Source organism: Enoplosus armatus, chromosome 11, assembly GCF_043641665.1.
Source record: "Enoplosus armatus isolate fEnoArm2 chromosome 11, fEnoArm2.hap1, whole genome shotgun sequence".
NCBI classification, from domain to species: domain Eukaryota; kingdom Metazoa; phylum Chordata; class Actinopteri; order Centrarchiformes; family Enoplosidae; genus Enoplosus; species Enoplosus armatus.
In genome coordinates this window covers 13,169,752-13,189,703 of record NC_092190.1, presented here as the reverse complement: position 1 = coordinate 13,189,703, position 19,952 = coordinate 13,169,752, and the positions used below count along the sequence as shown (strand labels likewise).

Here is a 19,952-nt window from a genome sequence, read left to right as displayed (position 1 = left end):
TTGACGTCCCTGCCGCGCCATCTTTAGAAAACAGAGAGCCCAGTACTGAATGAAACTTAATTTTCGACGTTTGTGTGAACTACGCGCTGAATGGAGTGATATCTGTTGGTTTCCAGGTGATGTGATTTCGCATTAACTATGTCTTCGCGATATATGTGTGTATTTAATATGTCGAAATCATATGGTACACGCTCGAGGAAGAATCCCTCTACATGTTGTCTGGCGGAGGCTAAGTGAACTTGCTAATGCTAACACCAGGCCTAACGTTAAATAGACACTATGGGTGATCGTGTGCCTAAGTGAAACCATAGCGACAGACTACAGATTGGCGAGTGTGTGAGCGGGGGCATTTGTGATGGTTAAACTCCGTAAAATATAATTGCAACTGGCTGCACATGTCAAGTGAGACCTCAAACGCGTTGCTAGTTAGCTGACGCTAGCTTGCGAATCATAAACAAACGAACATTATAGCTAACCTAATTTTGATTAGAATCCAATGTTAACTGCGTCTGTAACGATAATGTTGTTTTGATATGTTTTAAGTGTTTAGCAACGATTTACAGTCAACACATTTATGATTCAGTTAGCATCATATGGTTTTCAGTAATTAGCATTTAAAGAAATCGTTCAGCTGGTCAGACACGGTACCTGTGCAGGATTTTCTTGAAAATTCCGGCTGTTAATTGGCATCCTACTGACAATTTATTAATTGCTAAATTGTCACTATTTGTGTTATCTGTATTTCTCATCTTCAGGTGTGTGATCAGTTGAGGTGATCATGGGGATCAAGGTTCAGCGCACCCGGTGCTTCCTTGACATTGGAATCAGTAACGTGCTCGGTAAGAAAGAAACCTCAACTTTCTGGCTACTTCCAGACACATTCACCCGGTTGTCAGTTTGTTAGGTTATTACAGTAAAAGTAATGCAGTCTAATACGACTGCAATAAATATTACCTTCATTAACGTTATACTGCTCGATTTTTGTTGAAACTGTTCCAGCGATGTGTTGATTCAACTGTAAGGTCATTTTGGAGGCTGTAGTTTGAGCTGCGGTTGAATTGTATTGTAGTATACTAAAAAATGTTTCCAATATCTAAGCTACTAGTTTTGATACATACAGGGTTAGCAACACCTCTCAGTATAATGCAATACAATACAATACAACACAATTCAACAGCACCACAAACTACAACCTCCAGAATGACTGGAATGAATAAAGTTGATTCAACACCTCTCTTAAAGGGTTTCAGTTGGCTATCTTGCGAGGATGTTGTAGTAGACTGCATTAGTTTTAGATAGATGCATCTAATGAATTTACAACCAAAGGTAATTTCTCACCACGATAAACAAAGCTAACAAAGTAACAATACTCTTTCCTGTCAGTCGGCAGAGTTGTGGTGGAATTGTTTTCAGACATCTGTCCCAAAACATGTGAAAACTTCAGATGCCTCTGCACAGGTGAATAATGCATTTTCTCTACAATAATATACCAGAAAAATTTTACTTCACTACTTCAGGGCACAGTTTAATATTGATATGAACTGTGGTTTCATTCAGGTGAGAAAGGAATTGGTAAAGGAACCCAGAAACCCCTGCACTACAAAGGATGTCTGTTCCATCGAATCGTAAAAGACTTCATGATTCAAGGAGGGGACTTCAGTGAAGGTGAGTTAATAAAGATCAAAGGTTGTAAATGGTGTACTTGGCTCGGAACACCTGTGCTTTAAGTCCAAATGTGGCCTATTAAAGAAGGGGAGGATGTAGGTACTGACTGACGTCTGCGGAGGGTTTCAGCATCTGATAATGAAAGCATAAACAAAGTTTAACATTATGTTAACATTAACCTAATTAAACCTATTTAAATAACCAGCAATTATTACAAGTTTTTAAATGCCCTAAACCTCTTTCCTGTAGCAGCCCCCTTGCTTATGTTTTTTGTTTTTTCTCTGACATCGTAGGTAATGGAAGAGGAGGCGAATCCATCTATGGAGGCTTTTTTGAAGGTAAAGAGGCCACTGTCAGAGCTGTCAGTTGTTATCCAAACCGACATTGGCTTCAAGATGGCAGTACAATCTTATCCTTTTCCCCCAGATGAAAGCTTTGCTGTCAAACACAACAAGGAGTACCTGCTGTCTATGGCCAATAGAGGCAAAGATACAAATGGATCACAGTTTTTCATGTAAGCACGATGTCTTTTCCTACATGTTATAGATTTGATGCATTATGAGTTCAGTCTGTCATCCCTAAGCCATACAAATAATTATATGCCCGTTTTTCTTGAATGGCCTGCTGTGACTCTTCAGAACTACAAAACCCTCACCACATCTGGATGGGTAAGTTCTGCTTGATTGCATCTGAATTGCTGATTGATTGCATAGCGCACAATGTACACAATATGTTTTGGCTTAGATCAGCATAGCTAAAGCTCAACACCACTGTCTTTTCTCAGTGTCCACGTGGTTTTTGGTCATGTGATTTCTGGCCAAGAGGTTGTTCAAACCATGGAGAGCCAAAAAACGGATCCTAATAGCAGACCGTATGCTGACGTGAAAGTTTTGAACTGCGGAGAGCTTGTCCCTAAATCTAAAGGTTTGTTTGTGTGAAGCGTTTTTCATACTTTCAAAATAAGTTTTAAAGTTCAACTTCTGAGCAGGTAGTTTTTAGATTTTGTAAAGCAGTGCTTCTAATAGACTCTTAAATGTTTGCAGCAAAGAAAGATGAAAAAAAGAAAGGGCGAGCCTCTTCCAGTTCCAGCAGTAGCTCCAGCGACTCTGCAAGCTCATCGGCATCCTCCTCTGATTCCGAAGAGTCGGAGAAAGAATCTAAGAAGAGGAAAAAGAAGGCAAAAAAGCTAAAAAAGAAGCAGAAGAAGAAGGAAAAGAAAAAGTACCTCATTTATTTTCACATTTTCAGTGTCTGCAGTGTAAACAGTACCTAGTGTCTTTATTCTGAGCTGCAATGCTTTCCTAGGTCAGAGGCTGAAAGTGCTGAGGAGAAAGAACAAGAAGAGTTGGTTACATCTACTGTACGTCCTGAAGAAATTCCAGCCATCCCAGAGAATCGATTCCTCATGAGGAGGAGCCCCCAGGCAGTCCAGACGTCCAAACAGGAGGCTGAAAAGGATCCGCGAAATAAAGAGGAAAGGCCAAGAGAGAGGTTCGTCTGCTTGTCAAAGCAAAGTTATTTGCAAACATCCAAACATAATGCCACTGTCTGTTAATTTACATGCCTTGTTTTTTCTCTCTCTAGTGCTGGCATAACATTTAATTCTCAGTCAGCATATCACAGAAGACTGGTGATGACAAGATCCGGAAGGAAGATTAAAGGCAGGGGTCCAAGGGTAGGTGCACTGCACCAATGAGTGGAACTCAGCTAAGATGTTGTCCACTTTGTCACAATTCATACTGTGTCTAATGAGATTGAAATATATCAAGTTGCTTTTATGAGGTAGCGACAGATACAATTTAATTTCACCACTTCTTAACATTTTAATTGCGGGTTTGTGAGATTTCTGTCTTACCAGTGCTGGTTCCAGTCTGTTGAGAGTCTGTATAGAACAGAAGTAAGTGGTTTGTCATTTCTCCCATCCAGCGGTATCGGACTCCGTCACGCTCTCGTTCAAGGTCCAGAGATCGTTTTCGGCGCAGTGAAACGCCTCCGCACTGGCGTCAGGAGATGCACCGTCAGAGGATGAGGCCAGTCACTGGAGAGCGCTGGATCAAGGGTGACAGGTAAGATAGCCTCACTTTGACTTATTAAAGATTGTGTAAACACACTGTTTCTAGTCAGCCAGTCATGTGTTTGAGAGTCGGAAAAGACATTTTGGGTCATAGTTACGAATGTAAAGTGCAGTCAAAGCAGTCAGTGTGGACAGCTACATCATTTAAAATCCAAAGCTTTCATGTTTGAATAGGCAGAATAGAATATACTTTAATGTCGTCCTGGAGAAATTTGCTTTTGCCTCCACACTGCAGTTTCAGAAACAATACTCAAAAAGAAATATATAAAACGATACAAAAGGCAATAAGATAAGGTTTTATGTGAACATTGTATTCTGCCAGAGGCCTTGGCTTCTGAAATGTTCATAGATATAAATTGTAGATGAAATGCAAAGGCCAGGTGTCATTAAACTGTTCTGCTATTTCAAGAACATGCATTATGTAAGAAGATAATTCAAATGTTTTCTCTGAGTAATGCATCTAACAAACAAATGCATTGGCTCAGAACATTATTGAACACTGTCATGTTGTTCCATAATGCTGCCTGATGTCAGTTGCCATTCTGTAGGTGACCTTTACTCTGCACTGTTTTACAGAGGTGACATGAATGAGGCCAAGGATGAGGCCGCTAAAGCTCCGAGAAGAGAGAGACGGACCTCCAACACAAAGCACGAACACACAGCTGAGGGTAAAAAAGACAAGAAAACTCGGTCACATAGATCCAAAAGCAAAGAAGAGGATGCTGTTGAGAAGGATGAGAAGGATGAGAAGCATAGCAAACACAAGGCAAAGAAAAGAGATAAATCTCAAAGCCGCAGTAAAAGCAGAGAAAAGAGTAGGAGGTCAAAAAGCAGAGAGAAGGCTCACAAGCACAAAAGTGATGACAGAAGAGGTCTCTCTCGGAGCAAAGACGGAAATGCTAATAAGAAAGAAAAGGAGTCAGAATCTGATAACAATAAAGATAGAAATAAGGGTCACGAGTCCGATAAAAAGCATAAAGAGGATACCAAAGGAAGAAATGGGGAGAGGACAAGGACAAAGTCACAAAGCAAGGAAAGAACAACCTCAAAAGATGGGCATAGATCAAGCAGCAGGAACAGGGACAGGAGTGGACGTGCAGCATCAAAAGACAAAGAAGACAAACGGGAAAAAGACAGAGAGAGGGGCAGAGAACGTAGCCGGAGTCAGGAAAGACGACACAACAGCGAACGGGAGAATAAGAGGCGAGGAACATCCAGGGATAAGGAACATCGAACAAGAAGTCCAGACAGAAACAAGCCTAGAGACTCGCACAGAAGCCGGCGCTCCAGGAGCAAGAGCAACAGGAGAGACCACAGCAAAGATGGGTCCTCTCATAGGAAGGACAGGGACAGAGAAGCTGCCAACCAGAGGCGAAGACGTAGCAGCAGCTCTGAGAGTGATAGAGACGAGAAAAGGAAGAGTGAAAAGAGCCCAGATTCCAGACGGAGACGAGCTAAAAGTACCTCCAGATCCAAAGACCGAAGAAGCCCGGCCAAACCCAGACCAGATAGTACAAAAGGCAGAAACGACAGCAAGAGGAAGAAATCGAGCTCGAGCTCGAGCTCTGACAGCGACTGAGCCTGTGATGACATCCTAAAGGAGTAGATTGGGAGTTTTGAAGTCTATCCATATTTTATACTTATTAAACATGTAGTATGCAGCACCAGCTTTCCATCCAGAGCGGGACTCTTTCACATTCCTCATTCAGTGCAGGAAAACCCACTCCACAGTCCAGCCAAAGCTAACATGATTGTACAAAAGTCTGTCTAAGATAATTTCCAAAACTGTGACTTAAACTTGCAATGACAGACTGCAGCACCATGTGAGCTTTGGCTGAACTGTGGACTCCTTTTTGGCACTGAGTGGACATTGTGGATTTGTCCCCCATTATCACTGTTGATGGGTAGCTGCAGCTGCATGGCCAGTTTAGAGAAAAGGATTCACCTACAGTGTGTACTGCATTAGCAGCAAGTGTCAAAGTTTTTTTTTTTTAAGCGTTTGTGACCAGAGGAAGTCAGTTTGAAGGCTGTTTTTTTGTTTTGTTTCAATTCTTTGGTAAAATATATTTTGGCTTTACAATAGTTACAATTTCTGACTGTAAAAAAAAAAAAAAGAAGAAATTTTCTCCTTAAATTTGTTTTAGTTATTTAACACAGTTGGTTTAGAGGAGAAGGTCCGTCTCTTAAGTTTGCAAACGTCTGATGTTTACTTGTCAAGTTATTTTTTACTACAAAAATCTGATCCAGAAGAGATCGCTCATCGTTTGTTGCATGCTTACCCCAGCCATTGTTGTACGTACATCCATTACTTTGTACACCCATGACTGTACTGTACCTACTGTAATCCTAGTTGTTAACCGGTTTTGAGATACCTCTGGTTTGTTTTTTGAACGGGAAAAGAAATGTCATGCTGTAAGTACAACATAAAATCAGTTTGTATAAATTGTTTTGTGCAAGTTGGTTTTAAGAAGAAATCAACTGCAGTGTAGAATTAAATAAAAGCCTCAACATTTTAATCAGTTTCCTTAATATTCTGTAAATGCTGTCACAAACACAATCTATCTATCGGTGGCCTAAATACTACTGGCATCCAAAAATAGTTTAAACAGTGATATCATTATTACAGGAAATATACACTGTACTGTTAGCATTTTGCCATCCAGTGTCAGGTTCGAGAGTTCATATGTTTAGCCCAGACTTTGTAGAACATCCCTGCAGAAGGTTTTTGTGTCCAAAATCACTCACTGTGTACTATTTACTGTACGGTGTGCTGTAAGTGTGAACATGTTGCACCATATAGTGGCTCAAAAAAAGTATATTTGGGGCAATTTTATGCCTTTATTAGTCAGATGAAAGGACACGAGGGAGAGAGATGGGAACGACAGGTTCCTGGCGGCACCTGAACCGGGGATGTGGCTGTTTAGGTCATTGCATTAAACACATGGACCACCAGGACACCTCATGGACTGTATTTCAATCCCACAATGCAATGCGTTGTATTTTATTAATATGAACATCATGCACGACACCTTTAAGTGATGATGCAAAATAATGATAATTCATAACTGTCAAAAATCCCAACTTAATATTCACAATAGAGCATATATTGAGTGCATTATGTACAGAGAAGTGAATGAGAGATTTCAGACACGATCAAAATGTTTTAAGGCTTTTATTAAAACATTCAGTATGTTCAAAGATGGTAAATTTAAGGGAACCTATTGCCATGTAAATCCAAGTCTCATCTTTGCTTCTTGAATATCTGCAGCCTCATTAAGATTTTTAATGTTCTGGGTGACACCAGAGACATATTTGGGCATTTGAGCACCAGTACAGTCCTGAACGAGGTAGCTAGACCTGACTGCACTGGAAATGGGACCAAGCCCTCCTCCGATCCCTTCTCTTGCAGCTTTGCAAAGTGGAAACATGTTTCGCTGAGCCTCCGCCGCTGCATCAATGACGTGCTGCGAATACTGTTGAAACTGGTTTTCCTCTTCAGCAGTGAGCTCTGCATTCTTCACTTCAAACTCGAGTTCCTCTCTCTTCAGCTGCTGAAGCCTGGCACTTTTTTCAGCCTGGATTCGAAAGATAAATGTCAAACAAATTTTCTTTCAGAGAACAAGGACCGTAACTACCATTAAACCAAAATTGTTCATTTTTGTAATGTTGGTGGTGGAGATGGTTTCAACATTACCATTTGTGTGGCATTGAAGTCTAGTAATTTTCTGCCATCTTCTTTGACCTTCTGAGCCTTCAGTTGTTGTTTCTCAGAAAATATTCTGTCTGCCTCTTTCTTGGCCTCAAGTGTTTCTCTGGTGCTTTGTTTGGCCATTTTGTCCCTCTGCTCTTTTTCTTGTCTCTTGAGAAACACAGTTTGCGTTAGAGGTGTGATAACATTTTGTTAGCTGCAGCTGAATTCAACCAGATTTCACTGCAGCTATAAAGAAAAAGAATAATCTACACATTTTTTTAACCTACAGGTTACGACAACGCATAAATGACCATGAAGACTTTTGATATCAATGTTGTAACACAAGCTTCATGCCACAGTAACTTTGTATTTTGCAGACGCAGCATCTAAACTTACCGCAAGTTCTCTGTGTGCAGCGATGGACTTCAGCATTGCAGCCCTCTTCTCGTCCTCCTCCCACTGCTGTTGGGCCTGTTTCGCGTCCTGCTCAGCGACAGCCTTTGCGATCCTCTGCTCCTCGCTGACAGTTTGCTCCTCTGGTGTGACTGTCAGTTGTTTGATGACCGAGTCTCTGCGCTGCTGGGCCTCTCTGAAGAAAGGAACAACCATTGTTACTGTATGTTTGAGATGTCAAGACAGATGACTGGGTGTTTGTGGGTTTATTGTTCTGCTGGCTCTCACCTAAACAATTCTCTTTCTTTGTCTTTCCGTAACTTGACCATTTTTTGTTTTGCAGAGAGAAAAAGTTTCCTTTGCTCCTCTTCGGCCTCCTGTTTTTGTGCCTCTGTCGCTCTTATGAGGTCCCTATTGGTGAGATGTGCCTGTAAATACAGAGTATACATAAGTAAACTCTTTGCGTTATACAATAAGGATGCGAATACTTGATGGCCTGTGCTGCTAAGACCCTACCAGGTGAGCTTGCATAAGGTTTCTCTTCTGCTTGGCTTGTCTTTCCTCCTCCATTCTTTGGCCCCACTGATAGAGCTCTTGAAGGTGCTGGGTTTCCTCTCCATCCTTCTTGTTCTCTATCTTTTCTCGCTCTCTCACTAGCTCATTTTCCTTGATACTAAAGAAAAGGATAATTCTGTGAAGACCCTGACAACTGGTGCACCTGCAGCATGTTCAAAGCTGGTTGTTGGGTCTGATGTGAGACTTACTGGTGTTTCAGGTCCTCTGCCACAGCCTTTGTCTCAAGCTTTTTCTGACGTGTCTTCTCCTGCTCCTGTCTCAAGGCTTCGTACTCTGTGGCCTTTACCTTATTCATGAATTCTTCGTCCGCATCTTTAGAGGCACTCTTGATTCTGTGCTTCAGTTCAATCTGAGCCTCCCTCTCCTTCAGCACCTCCGTCAGCAAGAGCGCACGCTGTGGAAGTAGTAACAGTCATTCATTATCCCCTAAACATCAACCTATAGCCAAACATGTACAAGTGACACCATAATAATTCCCAAGCGAAACTAACATGTAATCCTTTAACACGGTCTGTCTGATAATACAGCTGAGTCTTGGCTTTTTCAATGGCCTCTTTCCGCTTCTGCTCCTGATATTTGGCCTCTTCTTCATCAGTCAATTTCCTTTTCTCCTCCTCATTCTGCTCCCGAATCTTCTTTGCCTCGAGCTTCTTCTGCCTTTGACCCTTTGATAAATGTAAATATACAGTGTGTTAACCTTTTGCTTTGCTGCAGTATATTGTGCTTTTTGCAACCCCCTTACAGGCAAACTTACAGCGATGGTATTGGACCACAGTTTCACCACCTCTTTTGATTGCAAGTGCAGGGCCTCTCTCTGTTTAGCCGCCTCTCTCACACTCTCCTCATCTTTATTAACCCCGTTCAACTCATCTTGAATCTTCAGCCATTCAGCCTTGGTTAAGACTGTAACTTGTCGGAGGTCTGGGGGCTGGATCATCCCGTTGGCTTCCTCTGCTGAAGTATCTGTTAGAAAAAGGAAGAAACTGCCCTATGAAGACCTACTGTTAGTCAAACACTACAGTTAGAACACAGTGTATTTAAGGGAACTGAACATACGCACCATCACTTTGTGTCATTTGGGTAGTTGAGGACAACACAGATTAATAATTTAAAAGAGTCATGTATTAAATGCTTTTCTCCAGTATGTTGTGGGATGCATATTTATTTCTTCCATGTTGGAAGGGATAACAGTTGCTGTGTTGATATGTGTTGATATGAGCAGGGCCGTAGCTACCAATGAGTAAACTAGGGTGACGTCCTCTGTACTGTTTTCTGTAATTACACATGGAATGGAATAGCGGATATGTTAAGTGATATTATTTATGGTCCCAGAATGATTTGGGATCAAGTGAGGAATTGCCTTTTGACACTTTTTATGGTCTGTACCTGAGATGATTATACCCTATAATAACAGATAATCAGAGTATATTTAACTGTATGGTACTGTACTGCCGCCAAATTATGTTTTGTCGTAGTTTTTATCAGTTTGTTTTGTATAATGTTTTGTCCTTACTGTATATATGTTAAACATGCTTTGAATTTTGAAAGGTAATTCTTACTTCTTCTTCTTTTTTTTTAACAGAATCCATTTACATTTTTGTTTTTAGGCAGAAAAATATTAAATGTAATGAATGGATTCAGTATTTATCCACCAGATTGATATATTGGGATTGTGAAGGCAGCTTTGAAACAGCAATTACAGAAAATATGAGGGAACACTTAAATCATATGAATATATATATATCATATATGAGAAATATAAATAAATGCAAAAACATTACTGTAATACTGTGCAGTAATATCCCGCAAATATACCATTGTACAGGAAGTTGTTTTCTTTTGAGAGAGGCTACAGGTTTGCTCGTGGGCATGATGTTAAACAACTCGTGTGTTTTTAGAGCCACTCTTTCGTTGTTATGAATTCTGTTTGATGTTACTGGGTTTCAACACTGCTGTTACCATCAGATACTTATTGCCACATATTGTCTGTTAGCCATAACTGCTAGCTAGCTTACCTCACCTTCAGTACGGTTAAACTTTCTTTAGCTCTCACCTCTCTTACTGGAGCCTCTTCGTCGGCCGTACTGAACCACCGATGCCATTTGTATTCGATATGTTACCTAGTATTTAAAGAAGCAAAACTACTACTGCCAAATGAAACGGTTGACAAAAACTTCAACTGTAGCTCTTTCCAGGTTAACTAACGTAACATACAGCTGCGTCAGGGTCCGCATTTGTTGCACTGTATCCAGGCAACGCATGAACCAATCTGAAGCCTTCCCGCTGATGGACGACAGGTGGCGCTGTGAGTATCCACAAAGTTATTTACACCACACAATATTTCATTTTTCAAATAATGCCACATTTATTCCACAACAATTTTGAAATGTATAAAAAAAAAATTTTTTGGTTTGCCTTGGAACAAAACGAATTTCCTACACAAAATAAGCCAATAAATCTTATGCCAAAAAAATCTTACAAGGGATTCAGGAGATTATTGGCTCATTTTAAACATTTTAATATATAATTGGATTTCAAGCAAGTGATTCCGACTGAATCTTTTTCTTTTTCTATTTCTCTATATGTTTGTTTACAGAAAACAACATGAAGCCTTTAAAGAAAAGAACCCGACAGTCAATCATGGAGGAGGAAAAGCCATGTTTTAGGGTTGCTTTGCTGCTTCAGGCACCGGGCACATTGAATCTGGAAACTGCATCATGAACTCAGGAGATGACCGGGGCATTTTGGAGCACAATAAGGAACCCAGTGTCAGAAAGCTGGGTGTCTGTATAGGCTATACTGTAGAAAATGATGGGTCTGGATCACTAAATGGACAGAATATGCAACTGAAAGCTCCATTCTCACTGTGAGTCCAATTAAATTTGTGTTTATTTAATTGAAATGTGTCTAGTAATGTGCACCACTAAAATACAGTATGAACTGACATGATAAAGTCCTGAAGATCCAGGTTTATCACTCTGTTTAAGAAGTGTCTTTCTCAGTATCAAATTTCAATTGTAAGACCTTCATTGTTTAAGTTTTGTGCTTTTTTGTTGCATATTCCTAAATCAGCTTGGAGCATAGAAAATGTGTACACGTTGTGAGAGAGTAGGGGGAACATGGAGTTGATAGGACCCTGTAGCAGGTTAATCCAGCCATTGATTCATATTACCAAACTGTTTGCTCAGTATGTGAACTAAGTGAGATGACAAGAGATTCTTGTTTATAGCAGAACTCCTCTCGGTTCATACTCATGGGTAATGGAGGCAGGGAAACAACCCATCACAGCTGAATGACACAGGCATATTGTAGGGACACTCGCTATGGATTCTGCATTTTATAATCTAGTGTTAAAAGCAGATGTAATAGCATGACTTTGACAGTCATGTCAAATCACTGAGCTGAGGGGCGTCACGTGCAGCCTAATGAGTCAGGTGATGAACAGCGTCTGTTAAATTAAGGCCTGACCTGATCTACTGTTACATAAGGGAAGATGTGAACAAGTTTGATATTTCTGAGGATTCAAATTATTTCAACAAAACCACCTAGCCTATATTATATTTCATTTCAATATTACATGTAAATGTACTATATATTTATATACAGGTAAACTACATATAAAGCCATTAAAATGTGCCCCCCATGTTAATACATCAGTAATAATAATCCATTATTACAGTAAATAATAATATAACACTGACGCGGGCGATTCTTTGCATAATGAGTGCTTTTGATATTTGAAGTACATTTCTTCTACGTGCAGTGAAGAGTACTTGTCATATTGCTTCTTTTTTTTTTATACTAAAGTAAAAAGACAAAACCACTTTTGATGGCCTAGTAATCATATCAAACTGGCGCCAGCATTTGTTCAAACTGGTCTCCAGTATGGATGGCCTCCTGTATGTTACGTCAGAGCAGGAGACGCACGAGAGGCGGGTTTTACTTTGAAAGGGGGCTGTCTTAAATCCGAGATAACCATTCAAAACCAACAGAGGGAAAAAAAACTTCCCGTGTCCATCACTTCACTAAGGCATTAGACGTCCATGCGCCCAACATCAGTTGCCCACCAACCAGCTAACCGGAGAAAACCCCCAAGATGGCCCCGATCTCCATCAAGACAGTTTTAATCAGCGAGAGCGTTGACCCTCGCTGCAAGACGATTCTGGAGGAAAATGGCATCCGAGTCACGGAAAAGCAGAATATGAAGAAGGATGAATTAATGGCGGAGATTAAGGTAAAGCTGGCACCCTGTATTGCATAATTGCTTTCACATGCAGCGTGTGTGATTTGTTTTCTACGCGACATGTTTCTCAATCACGTTAAAAAGTTTAGTCGCTTTAGCGAGCATCATTTTAAAAGCTCGCGTGATTTGCCGCTGCACAAGTGGGGCAAAAAAAACAAGTATAACCTGTGTTTTTTCCATGGAAACTTTACTGTAAGGTCTTTGTCTTTGGGCTATGTTTCTCACGCTCTTCCTGAGTCTGACACGTATTAGCCGGGCTGAGGTGTGACAATTGATTGTTAAGTTAGTACCGCCTCCTGGGAAGCTGATGCAACTCATCCCTCATTTTGCCGGTTCACCCATCACTTTCTCTCTGAGTGCCTCATTCAGCAGAGTGGCAGCTTTTATCAGCTTAATGCAGAGGCTGTGCACGGAGCAAACACATATTTGCCTTTGTACAACTTGAGATTTGTCAGATTAGTAACAATGGGTTGTAATGAAACTGTTCTCAGACAGACTGAATGCATTATAGTGTTGTAGAACCCACTGTAAGGCCTTGGGGCAAAAGTAAGCTTTGGTCCCCCCCCCTTTTTTTTAACCCTTTGACCCTTCTCTGGTTAACCCCAACCCATGAAGTCTCAGAAACCACTCAGTGTTCACGCCTGCCCTCATGTTTGCTGTATGGTGCTTTCACACTGTAACTCTGTTATTTGGTCTGGACCAAGAAAAAATTGCCTTTTGGTTCTGATCCAGTTCATGATCACACTGGCTTTTTACATATGAACCACAATGAAGGCATATTGATTGACTGAATTTTGATTACTGCTTCATATGAGTATATTTATCTAATCTGGTATTAGCAAATAGCTCACTAAAAAGTAACTTATTATGAGCGTTATTAGTCATGGCTGCAACTGGGCCTCTTATGGGCTTATAATACTTAGATACATCTGCTATCACAGGCCATAGGGTTGGTCCACACCAGAGTCTGCCTGGAAGCAGACCAAGATCCTCCTTCTCAGACGGTCTCGGTCCGGGTGTTTATTCTGCACCAGCTTTTACATCAGCCCAAACAAACAGTACAAACCGTGAAAATGCACCGTTTAATCCGAACCAAATGGGTTGGATGTGAAAACACCCCTAGTTTGCGATAACATGAGTAGATACAAATTCATTTAACTATGTGTACCATGTACACTTAAACTGAAACTTAAAGTTGAGTATTAAAACTACATTTTCGACACAATGCTCCTCTAAAAGACGTGGCCAGAAGATGAGGTAATCATGGTTTTAAGGCCCATGTCATGTTTATATTGTGCTGGAATGGTACAAAAAACTTTGCATTGAATCTGTGGGCTTCGGGGCCCCTGAAGGTTTGGGGGCACAGGGCAATTTGCCTCTGTACAGTGTAATCTAGCCTTGAGATTAACCGCAGATATAAAACACCATGAGATCAACCGTGTGCTTTTTCTCACAATCCTAGGACTACGATGGCCTTGTGGTTCGATCTGCAACGAAGGTAACGGCTGATGTTATTAATGCTGCTAGTAATCTCAAAATCATTGGGAGAGCTGGGACTGGTGTGGACAATGTGGATGTTGATGCTGCCACCAAAAAGGGTGTTATTGTCATGAAGTAAGTCGCCAGTCTGTGCACAAATTTTTGTTCCAATACAATGTGCTGTCTGTTAACCGTGGATCGTTTTCTTCAGCACACCGAGCGGTAACACCATCAGTGCCGCTGAGCTGACATGTGCCCTGCTGATGAGCCTCTCAAGGCAAGACGAGTCTTGAGTAATTGTCAACATGCTCAGTCTTTTTAATTGCACTGAATTACTCTAACTTTACCCACCCTTCTGCTTTCAGATATGTCCCTCAAGCTGCAATGTCGATGAAACAAGGGAACTGGGATCGCAAAAAGGTGAGCAGAGGTTTTTAGTTTGCCCCAGTGTGTGCTGTTTGAATGAGTGTTTGCAGTTGGCACACAAAGCGATTACTGTCGCATGGTCGGCTCCAGTGTTCATCCCGTCGTCGCTAATCAGATGTGACACTTGGATCTGTGCAGTTTTGGATTTCATAGACGGGGGTCATTGTTTTGTCTCTAATTTTACAGTTCATGGGCGCAGAGCTGTATGGCAAGGTGCTCGGAATAGTTGGACTTGGAAGAATAGGAAAAGAAGTGGCCTCAAGAATGCAGTCATTTGGCATGACGGTAAGTAACCAGATTGGTGACAAGACTTTCTCAGTGGTTAATTGCACTTTAATAATTCGATGAAACAAACATGGCAAGATATGTTTTTCCCTCTCTCTCCTCTTAGACTATCGGCTATGATCCAATCACTCCTCCTGAGGTGACAGCCAGCTGGGGGGTGGTGCAGATGTCTCTGGAGCAGCTGTGGCCCCAGTGTGACTATATTACGGTCCACACTCCCTTAATGCCCTCTACTGTTGGTGAGTTTTACTTCTCAAGTTCAGGCTCTCCTGATTATATAGCTACCATTAATTGTACTAAATTGTGTAATTTCTTCTTCAATTGTTTGTTTTCCTTTTGCCTAAGGTCTGCTTAATGATGAATCGTTTGCTAAATGCAAGAAAGGAGTGAAGGTGGTGAACTGTGCACGAGGGGGCATCATTGACGAGGCTGCTCTCGTCAGAGCTTTGGAGTCTGGGCAGTGTGGAGGCGCAGGGCTGGATGTCTTTGTTGAGGTGAGATTATTGGACCATGTCCTCACACAAATAACTCTGTACTGCTGTATGTAACTATAATAGTTTGAGGCTTACTTTGTGTTTGGCCGCAGGAGCCTCCTAAGGACCGTTCATTGGTCGACCATCCTAATGTCATCAGCTGTCCTCACCTGGGAGCCAGCACAAAGGAGGCTCAGGCTCGTTGTGGGGAGGACATCGCTCTGCAGATTGTGGACATGGTGAAGGGCAAGAAGCTGGTTGGAGCTGTAAGTTTCACTCGGTGTTCTTATTTGTTTTCAGTCCTTGAGTTTTGTTGTTGCAAAACATGTTAAAGGGCCACTTGAGTGATTTAGGACTATACTTCCATAAAGGACCTCCAGTCCCTAAAAAGCTCCCAAACAATGAAACCTACACTTCAACTAATGTAACTGGATAGCATCTTCTATTAGACCCTTCATGCTTGGTAAATTCCCAAATCTGTCAAACTCCACCCACCAGTTTGTACCGCAGGCTTTCTGTCTAAAATGTATTTCTTGCATGAGCCACAGAGAACATCATACACCTGTTTTCACAGGCTGAGTAGTCGTCCCTATGACAAGTAAAGGGATCTTCATATGTAGAAATATTATTTATTTACACAAATGCAAATACTGCTTCAGTTCTTCTGGCATCTAAATTGACTGAACAGATTCCCTGTTCAAAACCCCATTTACAGCTCATTCCATCTCAAAGAAATCACAAGTCTCTTACCTTAACTGTCTCACTATTACATGTGATTCCAGATGCGGGTGTATTCAAGTGTGGTCAGTTCACTTTTTTAAACTCCTTTTTTGTAGGTGAACGCACAGGTTTTTGCCAGCACGTTCTCCCAGGAATCTCACCAGCTGATCAAACTGGGAGAAGCTGTCGGAGCTGTGCTGCAGTCATGCACTGCTTCTAAGAAACCGTTCAGTCATGTCCAGATCATCACGCAAGGTAAAACTACTGGTCTGACCAGTTTGTGTAACCTGACGAGAGAGGGGGGGCGGGCTCATGTCAGAGGGAGATAATATTGTAATGGTGGGGATTTTTCTCCCTCTGGTGGTATGATTGTGAAACAGCCACTGTATTTGATAGAAGCTAGTTGTACACAAGGTATTGCAGTAAATTAAATGCCAATGCACTCTGCTGTTAAGAGTTTTTAATAGTGGCAGTTAAAACACATGTACTGTTTTCTTCAAACCAGGGGACTGTATGAAGTCCTCCACTGGTTACATGACTTCATCAGTACTGGTTGGGCTGCTGAATCAGGAATCTGGCTGTTGCCCAAACCTCATCAATGTACTGAGCCTCGCCAAGGAGTCTGGAATCACGGTACAACACCAACTCAAAGGCCACATGATGATAACGAGCGTGTGTCTTTTTTAGAAAATAATCTTTTCATACATGTGGACCGACTCTTCAGGTAAACCAGACCCACTCTGCGTCTGACGGGGCAACCCGTGGTGTGTGTAAGGTGGAGATTGTGGCCGGTGGCTGCAGCTACAAAGCCAGCGGTTCGGTTCAAGGTGGCGTGCCGGTCCTCCTGGAGCTGAGCGGCAGTGCGTTCAGACAGCCGGTCTCTCTCACTGGAAATCTGCTGTTCTTCAAGGCCTCCGCAGATCCTCAGCTGCTATCCTCAGTGGCTGGTAAGAAACTTTTTTAAATGATGCAATTACCCAGTAATGTTAAGGGGAAAATCACTCCTACAACACTGAAGTTGTCAGAATAAGGCCATAACTGACAGCTACAACTAGTTTGTCTCTGTATCAACACACTCTGGACAGATCGTAACAGGGCAAACATGTTTGTGACATGTCAACTGATGGTACAAAGTTTCAGCTCTGTCAAATATAAAATACAAAACACATCAACATTCATAGTCGAAATTAGAGAGTCAAGCCTCAACATTTTACACAGAGAAACCAGCAGAAATCCATCACAGTGTGTCAAAGACCAGTTTTTCAGTCTCTATAGACATTCATAAATGGTGTTGTGTATTCAAGCATTTCACTTCAAAGTGTGAAATACAAATAAATTTAAGTTTTCATGATTGTGATTATGATACAACCAAGCCAGATCCAGAATGTGACGTATTCATTTTCAAACAATACTACAACAAGTAAAAAAAAATAAAGAGAAGCATTTTGAATAATTTTCACAATCAGACTATCAGATCTTCCTTGTCTACAACAAAATTTAAACATCTCTGACATGTTCTGTGTAATACTGGAGAAATCCAAACAATAATCCATCTTTGCTTCTTTTTCAGGCTTATGAGACAAAGTTAGCAAACTATATTTGTTGAACCATTTCATGGAAAATTGATACTGTTAAATCATAATAGTACGTGTAGTACAAAAGGAAATGGGACTTGCGCAGCTATTTCATTCTGTTTTCCTCCTGTATACTTCTGAACCTGTCACCCTCCGTGGACAGAGGAAGAACACCTGTTCTCAACTGTGCAACTAAAGTCGTAATTTCAAAATAAAGCACATATTTCTGTCAGCAAGGCAGAAACTTTGAACCAGATTTGTTTTCTCCACTTTCCATATGGATGAAAGATGGTATTGAGTTATGACTTGGTTTAAAATCGCACCTATTTTCTCTTTTTGATTGTTCTTTGTTTAGGACTTCTCGCCACAGAGGGAGTGGAGATTGAGTCTTTCAGTGCTCCCGCAGACCGCGCTGGGGATCTGTGGTATTGTGTGGGGGTGTCCTCTCTCCTGCAAGACCTCAGTGCCTTGAAGCCTTTGGTTAAGGAGGCAGCACAGCTCAGCATTTAAATGGCAGCAGCAACGCTATCTGGAAATCTTAACTTTCTGAAGAGTGTCTAACATAATTGAGCCGTCTCAGTCTTAACATTTACAACTAACAACTTGTTTAGAAGTTGAACACTTTAAGCAGTTTGAAACTTGCATTTTGATAACATTCCAGTGTTTAGAAGCTTTACGTGCACTTTGTTGAAGTAAAACTAAATGAAATGTTTCAGTGTCGTGAGCTGTTAAGTTTGTTGTTAAGATGTTAAATAAAGTGCACTTATTAAAACCTGTAAGAACAATTTTAAAGTACCGGCAGTTCAGTGTTTTTATTCTGAGAACTTGACCCTTTCACTTCTTGCATTTTAAAATGAATGTACTACACCAAGTTGCCTGTCTATTAAGCACACCTGGACAGTTTATACAATCCAATACAGCAGCCCTGCAATATAACTCCTATTTTGTTAAGTTAAAAATGTCCAGTTTTTGTGTCAGAGGGGATTTATTGAAACTCTGGCTATTTTTTTTTAGACGATAGTTTATAGTATTTAATCATATTACATTGTACAGGGGTACATCATTTCTCCGTGTAAATGACAGCTTCTTATTGTTCAGATGTTTTCATGCAAAACAAGCTCATAAAATATGCATGTCCAGTTAAACTGCCCAACAGCAGTGAGGGAACTCAAGTACTGTACTACGCCACTACATTTTGGAAGCCAGTATTGTACTTTTTACTGCACTACATTTATTTGAAAGCTTTAGTCACTAGTTACTTTGCAGATTCCGATTATTAAAACAAAATATAAATCAACTAATAAATTATGATTATGGATGAAGCTACCCAGCAGTATGAATCCCACCTTAACCAGCTGCAAGATTAGTGATGCTTTCACATGAATGCATCAATAATTGATATGTATAAATGATTCTGAAATGGGCCAGAGTACTTTCACACTGCAGTACTGCCACGTTTACTTAAGTAAAATATCTTAGTACTTCTTCCTCCAGGACCCAACAGTTTGTAAGCCCTAATGTAGCATAGACCACCAGCATTGACCATTTGTAAAACACTATACAAATGCACCCCTCTGAAATGGGCCATTCTTCAATATGACTGTTCTTGACATTAAAAGTACATTTCACTGATACTTTTGTCCAATTTTCACTGTGTGACTTAAAATAATCACCTTTAGTAAAGACTTTGGGAACGTTTTCCACCATTGTTTCATGCATTTAGTTTACAGTATTTCAAAACTGTTGAGACTCTCCTGTGTGTTTGAATTAAACGAGCACCAACCACCTCATGTAGTCATCTCTGAGACCTTGTGCAGGAATGAATAATGTGCACTGTGCTGTTAATCCTTGTTAGGATTAGGCAAAGCCTTGGCCACACTGGAACTGGGTTCAAAAAAAATGCCATGGCAACGACTACAAGACTGGGGGGTAGACATGAATAGAGAAGAGTGCAATGGCTTCTTGCTGTGCTGTATTGAAGGTGCTGATTTGTATAAGATTTGTATTCTGCAAGTGATGCTTCTCTGCCTGTTGGGTACACTAATGCGCCGTCCACGAGCGCATCACGAGACTGTGGATGGAAGGTTATATTTAGGCTCCGAGAGAAAATAGCGGTGTTGGGTGATTCCTTCTCAATGGTTGCTTGGTTTTGTCAAGGACCTGCTTGTGGAGACTTGCTGCAGGAGGGGAGGGGGGAGGGGGATGGCCGCTGCACACAAATACCAAAATAGGATAGAGCTGCCTGCGACCGTCCTGCAGGAGCTAAATTGAGGTTCATGTGTTTTGGAGAGGAGCGTTCAAAGAGAGGACACTGCCGAGTGTGAGCAGCACGGGTTACTCATGGAAATAGGAT

General features: G+C 41.1%; 3 protein-coding genes across 3 annotated transcripts; 2 read left to right on the top strand and 1 right to left on the bottom strand.

Moving 5' to 3' along the window:
* The first annotated feature begins 45 nt into the window (after positions 1-45).
* ppig (peptidylprolyl isomerase G (cyclophilin G)) lies at positions 46-6,255 on the top strand. The gene is made up of 13 exons (XM_070915101.1): positions 46-116; positions 756-839; positions 1,384-1,458; positions 1,558-1,665; positions 1,959-2,003; positions 2,092-2,179; positions 2,304-2,333; positions 2,450-2,589; positions 2,709-2,886; positions 2,971-3,156; positions 3,250-3,340; positions 3,592-3,731; positions 4,316-6,255. Exons 2-13 carry the CDS (start codon positions 779-781, stop codon positions 5,316-5,318), a joined length of 2,145 nt encoding a protein of 714 aa, XP_070771202.1. The 5' UTR covers positions 46-116; positions 756-778; the 3' UTR covers positions 5,319-6,255.
* Positions 6,256-6,897: 642 nt separating this feature from the next.
* Positions 6,898-16,145, bottom strand: cfap210 (cilia and flagella associated protein 210). Its single transcript, XM_070915103.1, has 10 exons — positions 16,056-16,145; positions 15,402-15,526; positions 9,154-9,362; positions 8,891-9,064; positions 8,588-8,793; positions 8,340-8,496; positions 8,112-8,251; positions 7,827-8,019; positions 7,434-7,598; positions 6,898-7,314 (listed from the first exon to the last, which is right to left on the bottom strand). Exons 2-10 carry the CDS (start codon positions 15,460-15,462, stop codon positions 6,958-6,960), a joined length of 1,662 nt encoding a protein of 553 aa, XP_070771204.1. The 5' UTR covers positions 15,463-15,526; positions 16,056-16,145; the 3' UTR covers positions 6,898-6,957.
* On the top strand, positions 12,442-18,385 carry phgdh (phosphoglycerate dehydrogenase). Its single transcript, XM_070915105.1, has 12 exons — positions 12,442-12,633; positions 14,105-14,256; positions 14,333-14,398; positions 14,487-14,541; positions 14,734-14,832; positions 14,939-15,071; positions 15,178-15,326; positions 15,419-15,571; positions 16,142-16,280; positions 16,531-16,658; positions 16,750-16,972; positions 17,955-18,385. Exons 1-12 carry the CDS (start codon positions 12,496-12,498, stop codon positions 18,107-18,109), a joined length of 1,590 nt encoding a protein of 529 aa, XP_070771206.1. The 5' UTR covers positions 12,442-12,495; the 3' UTR covers positions 18,110-18,385.
* The last annotated feature ends 1,567 nt before the right edge of the window (positions 18,386-19,952 follow it).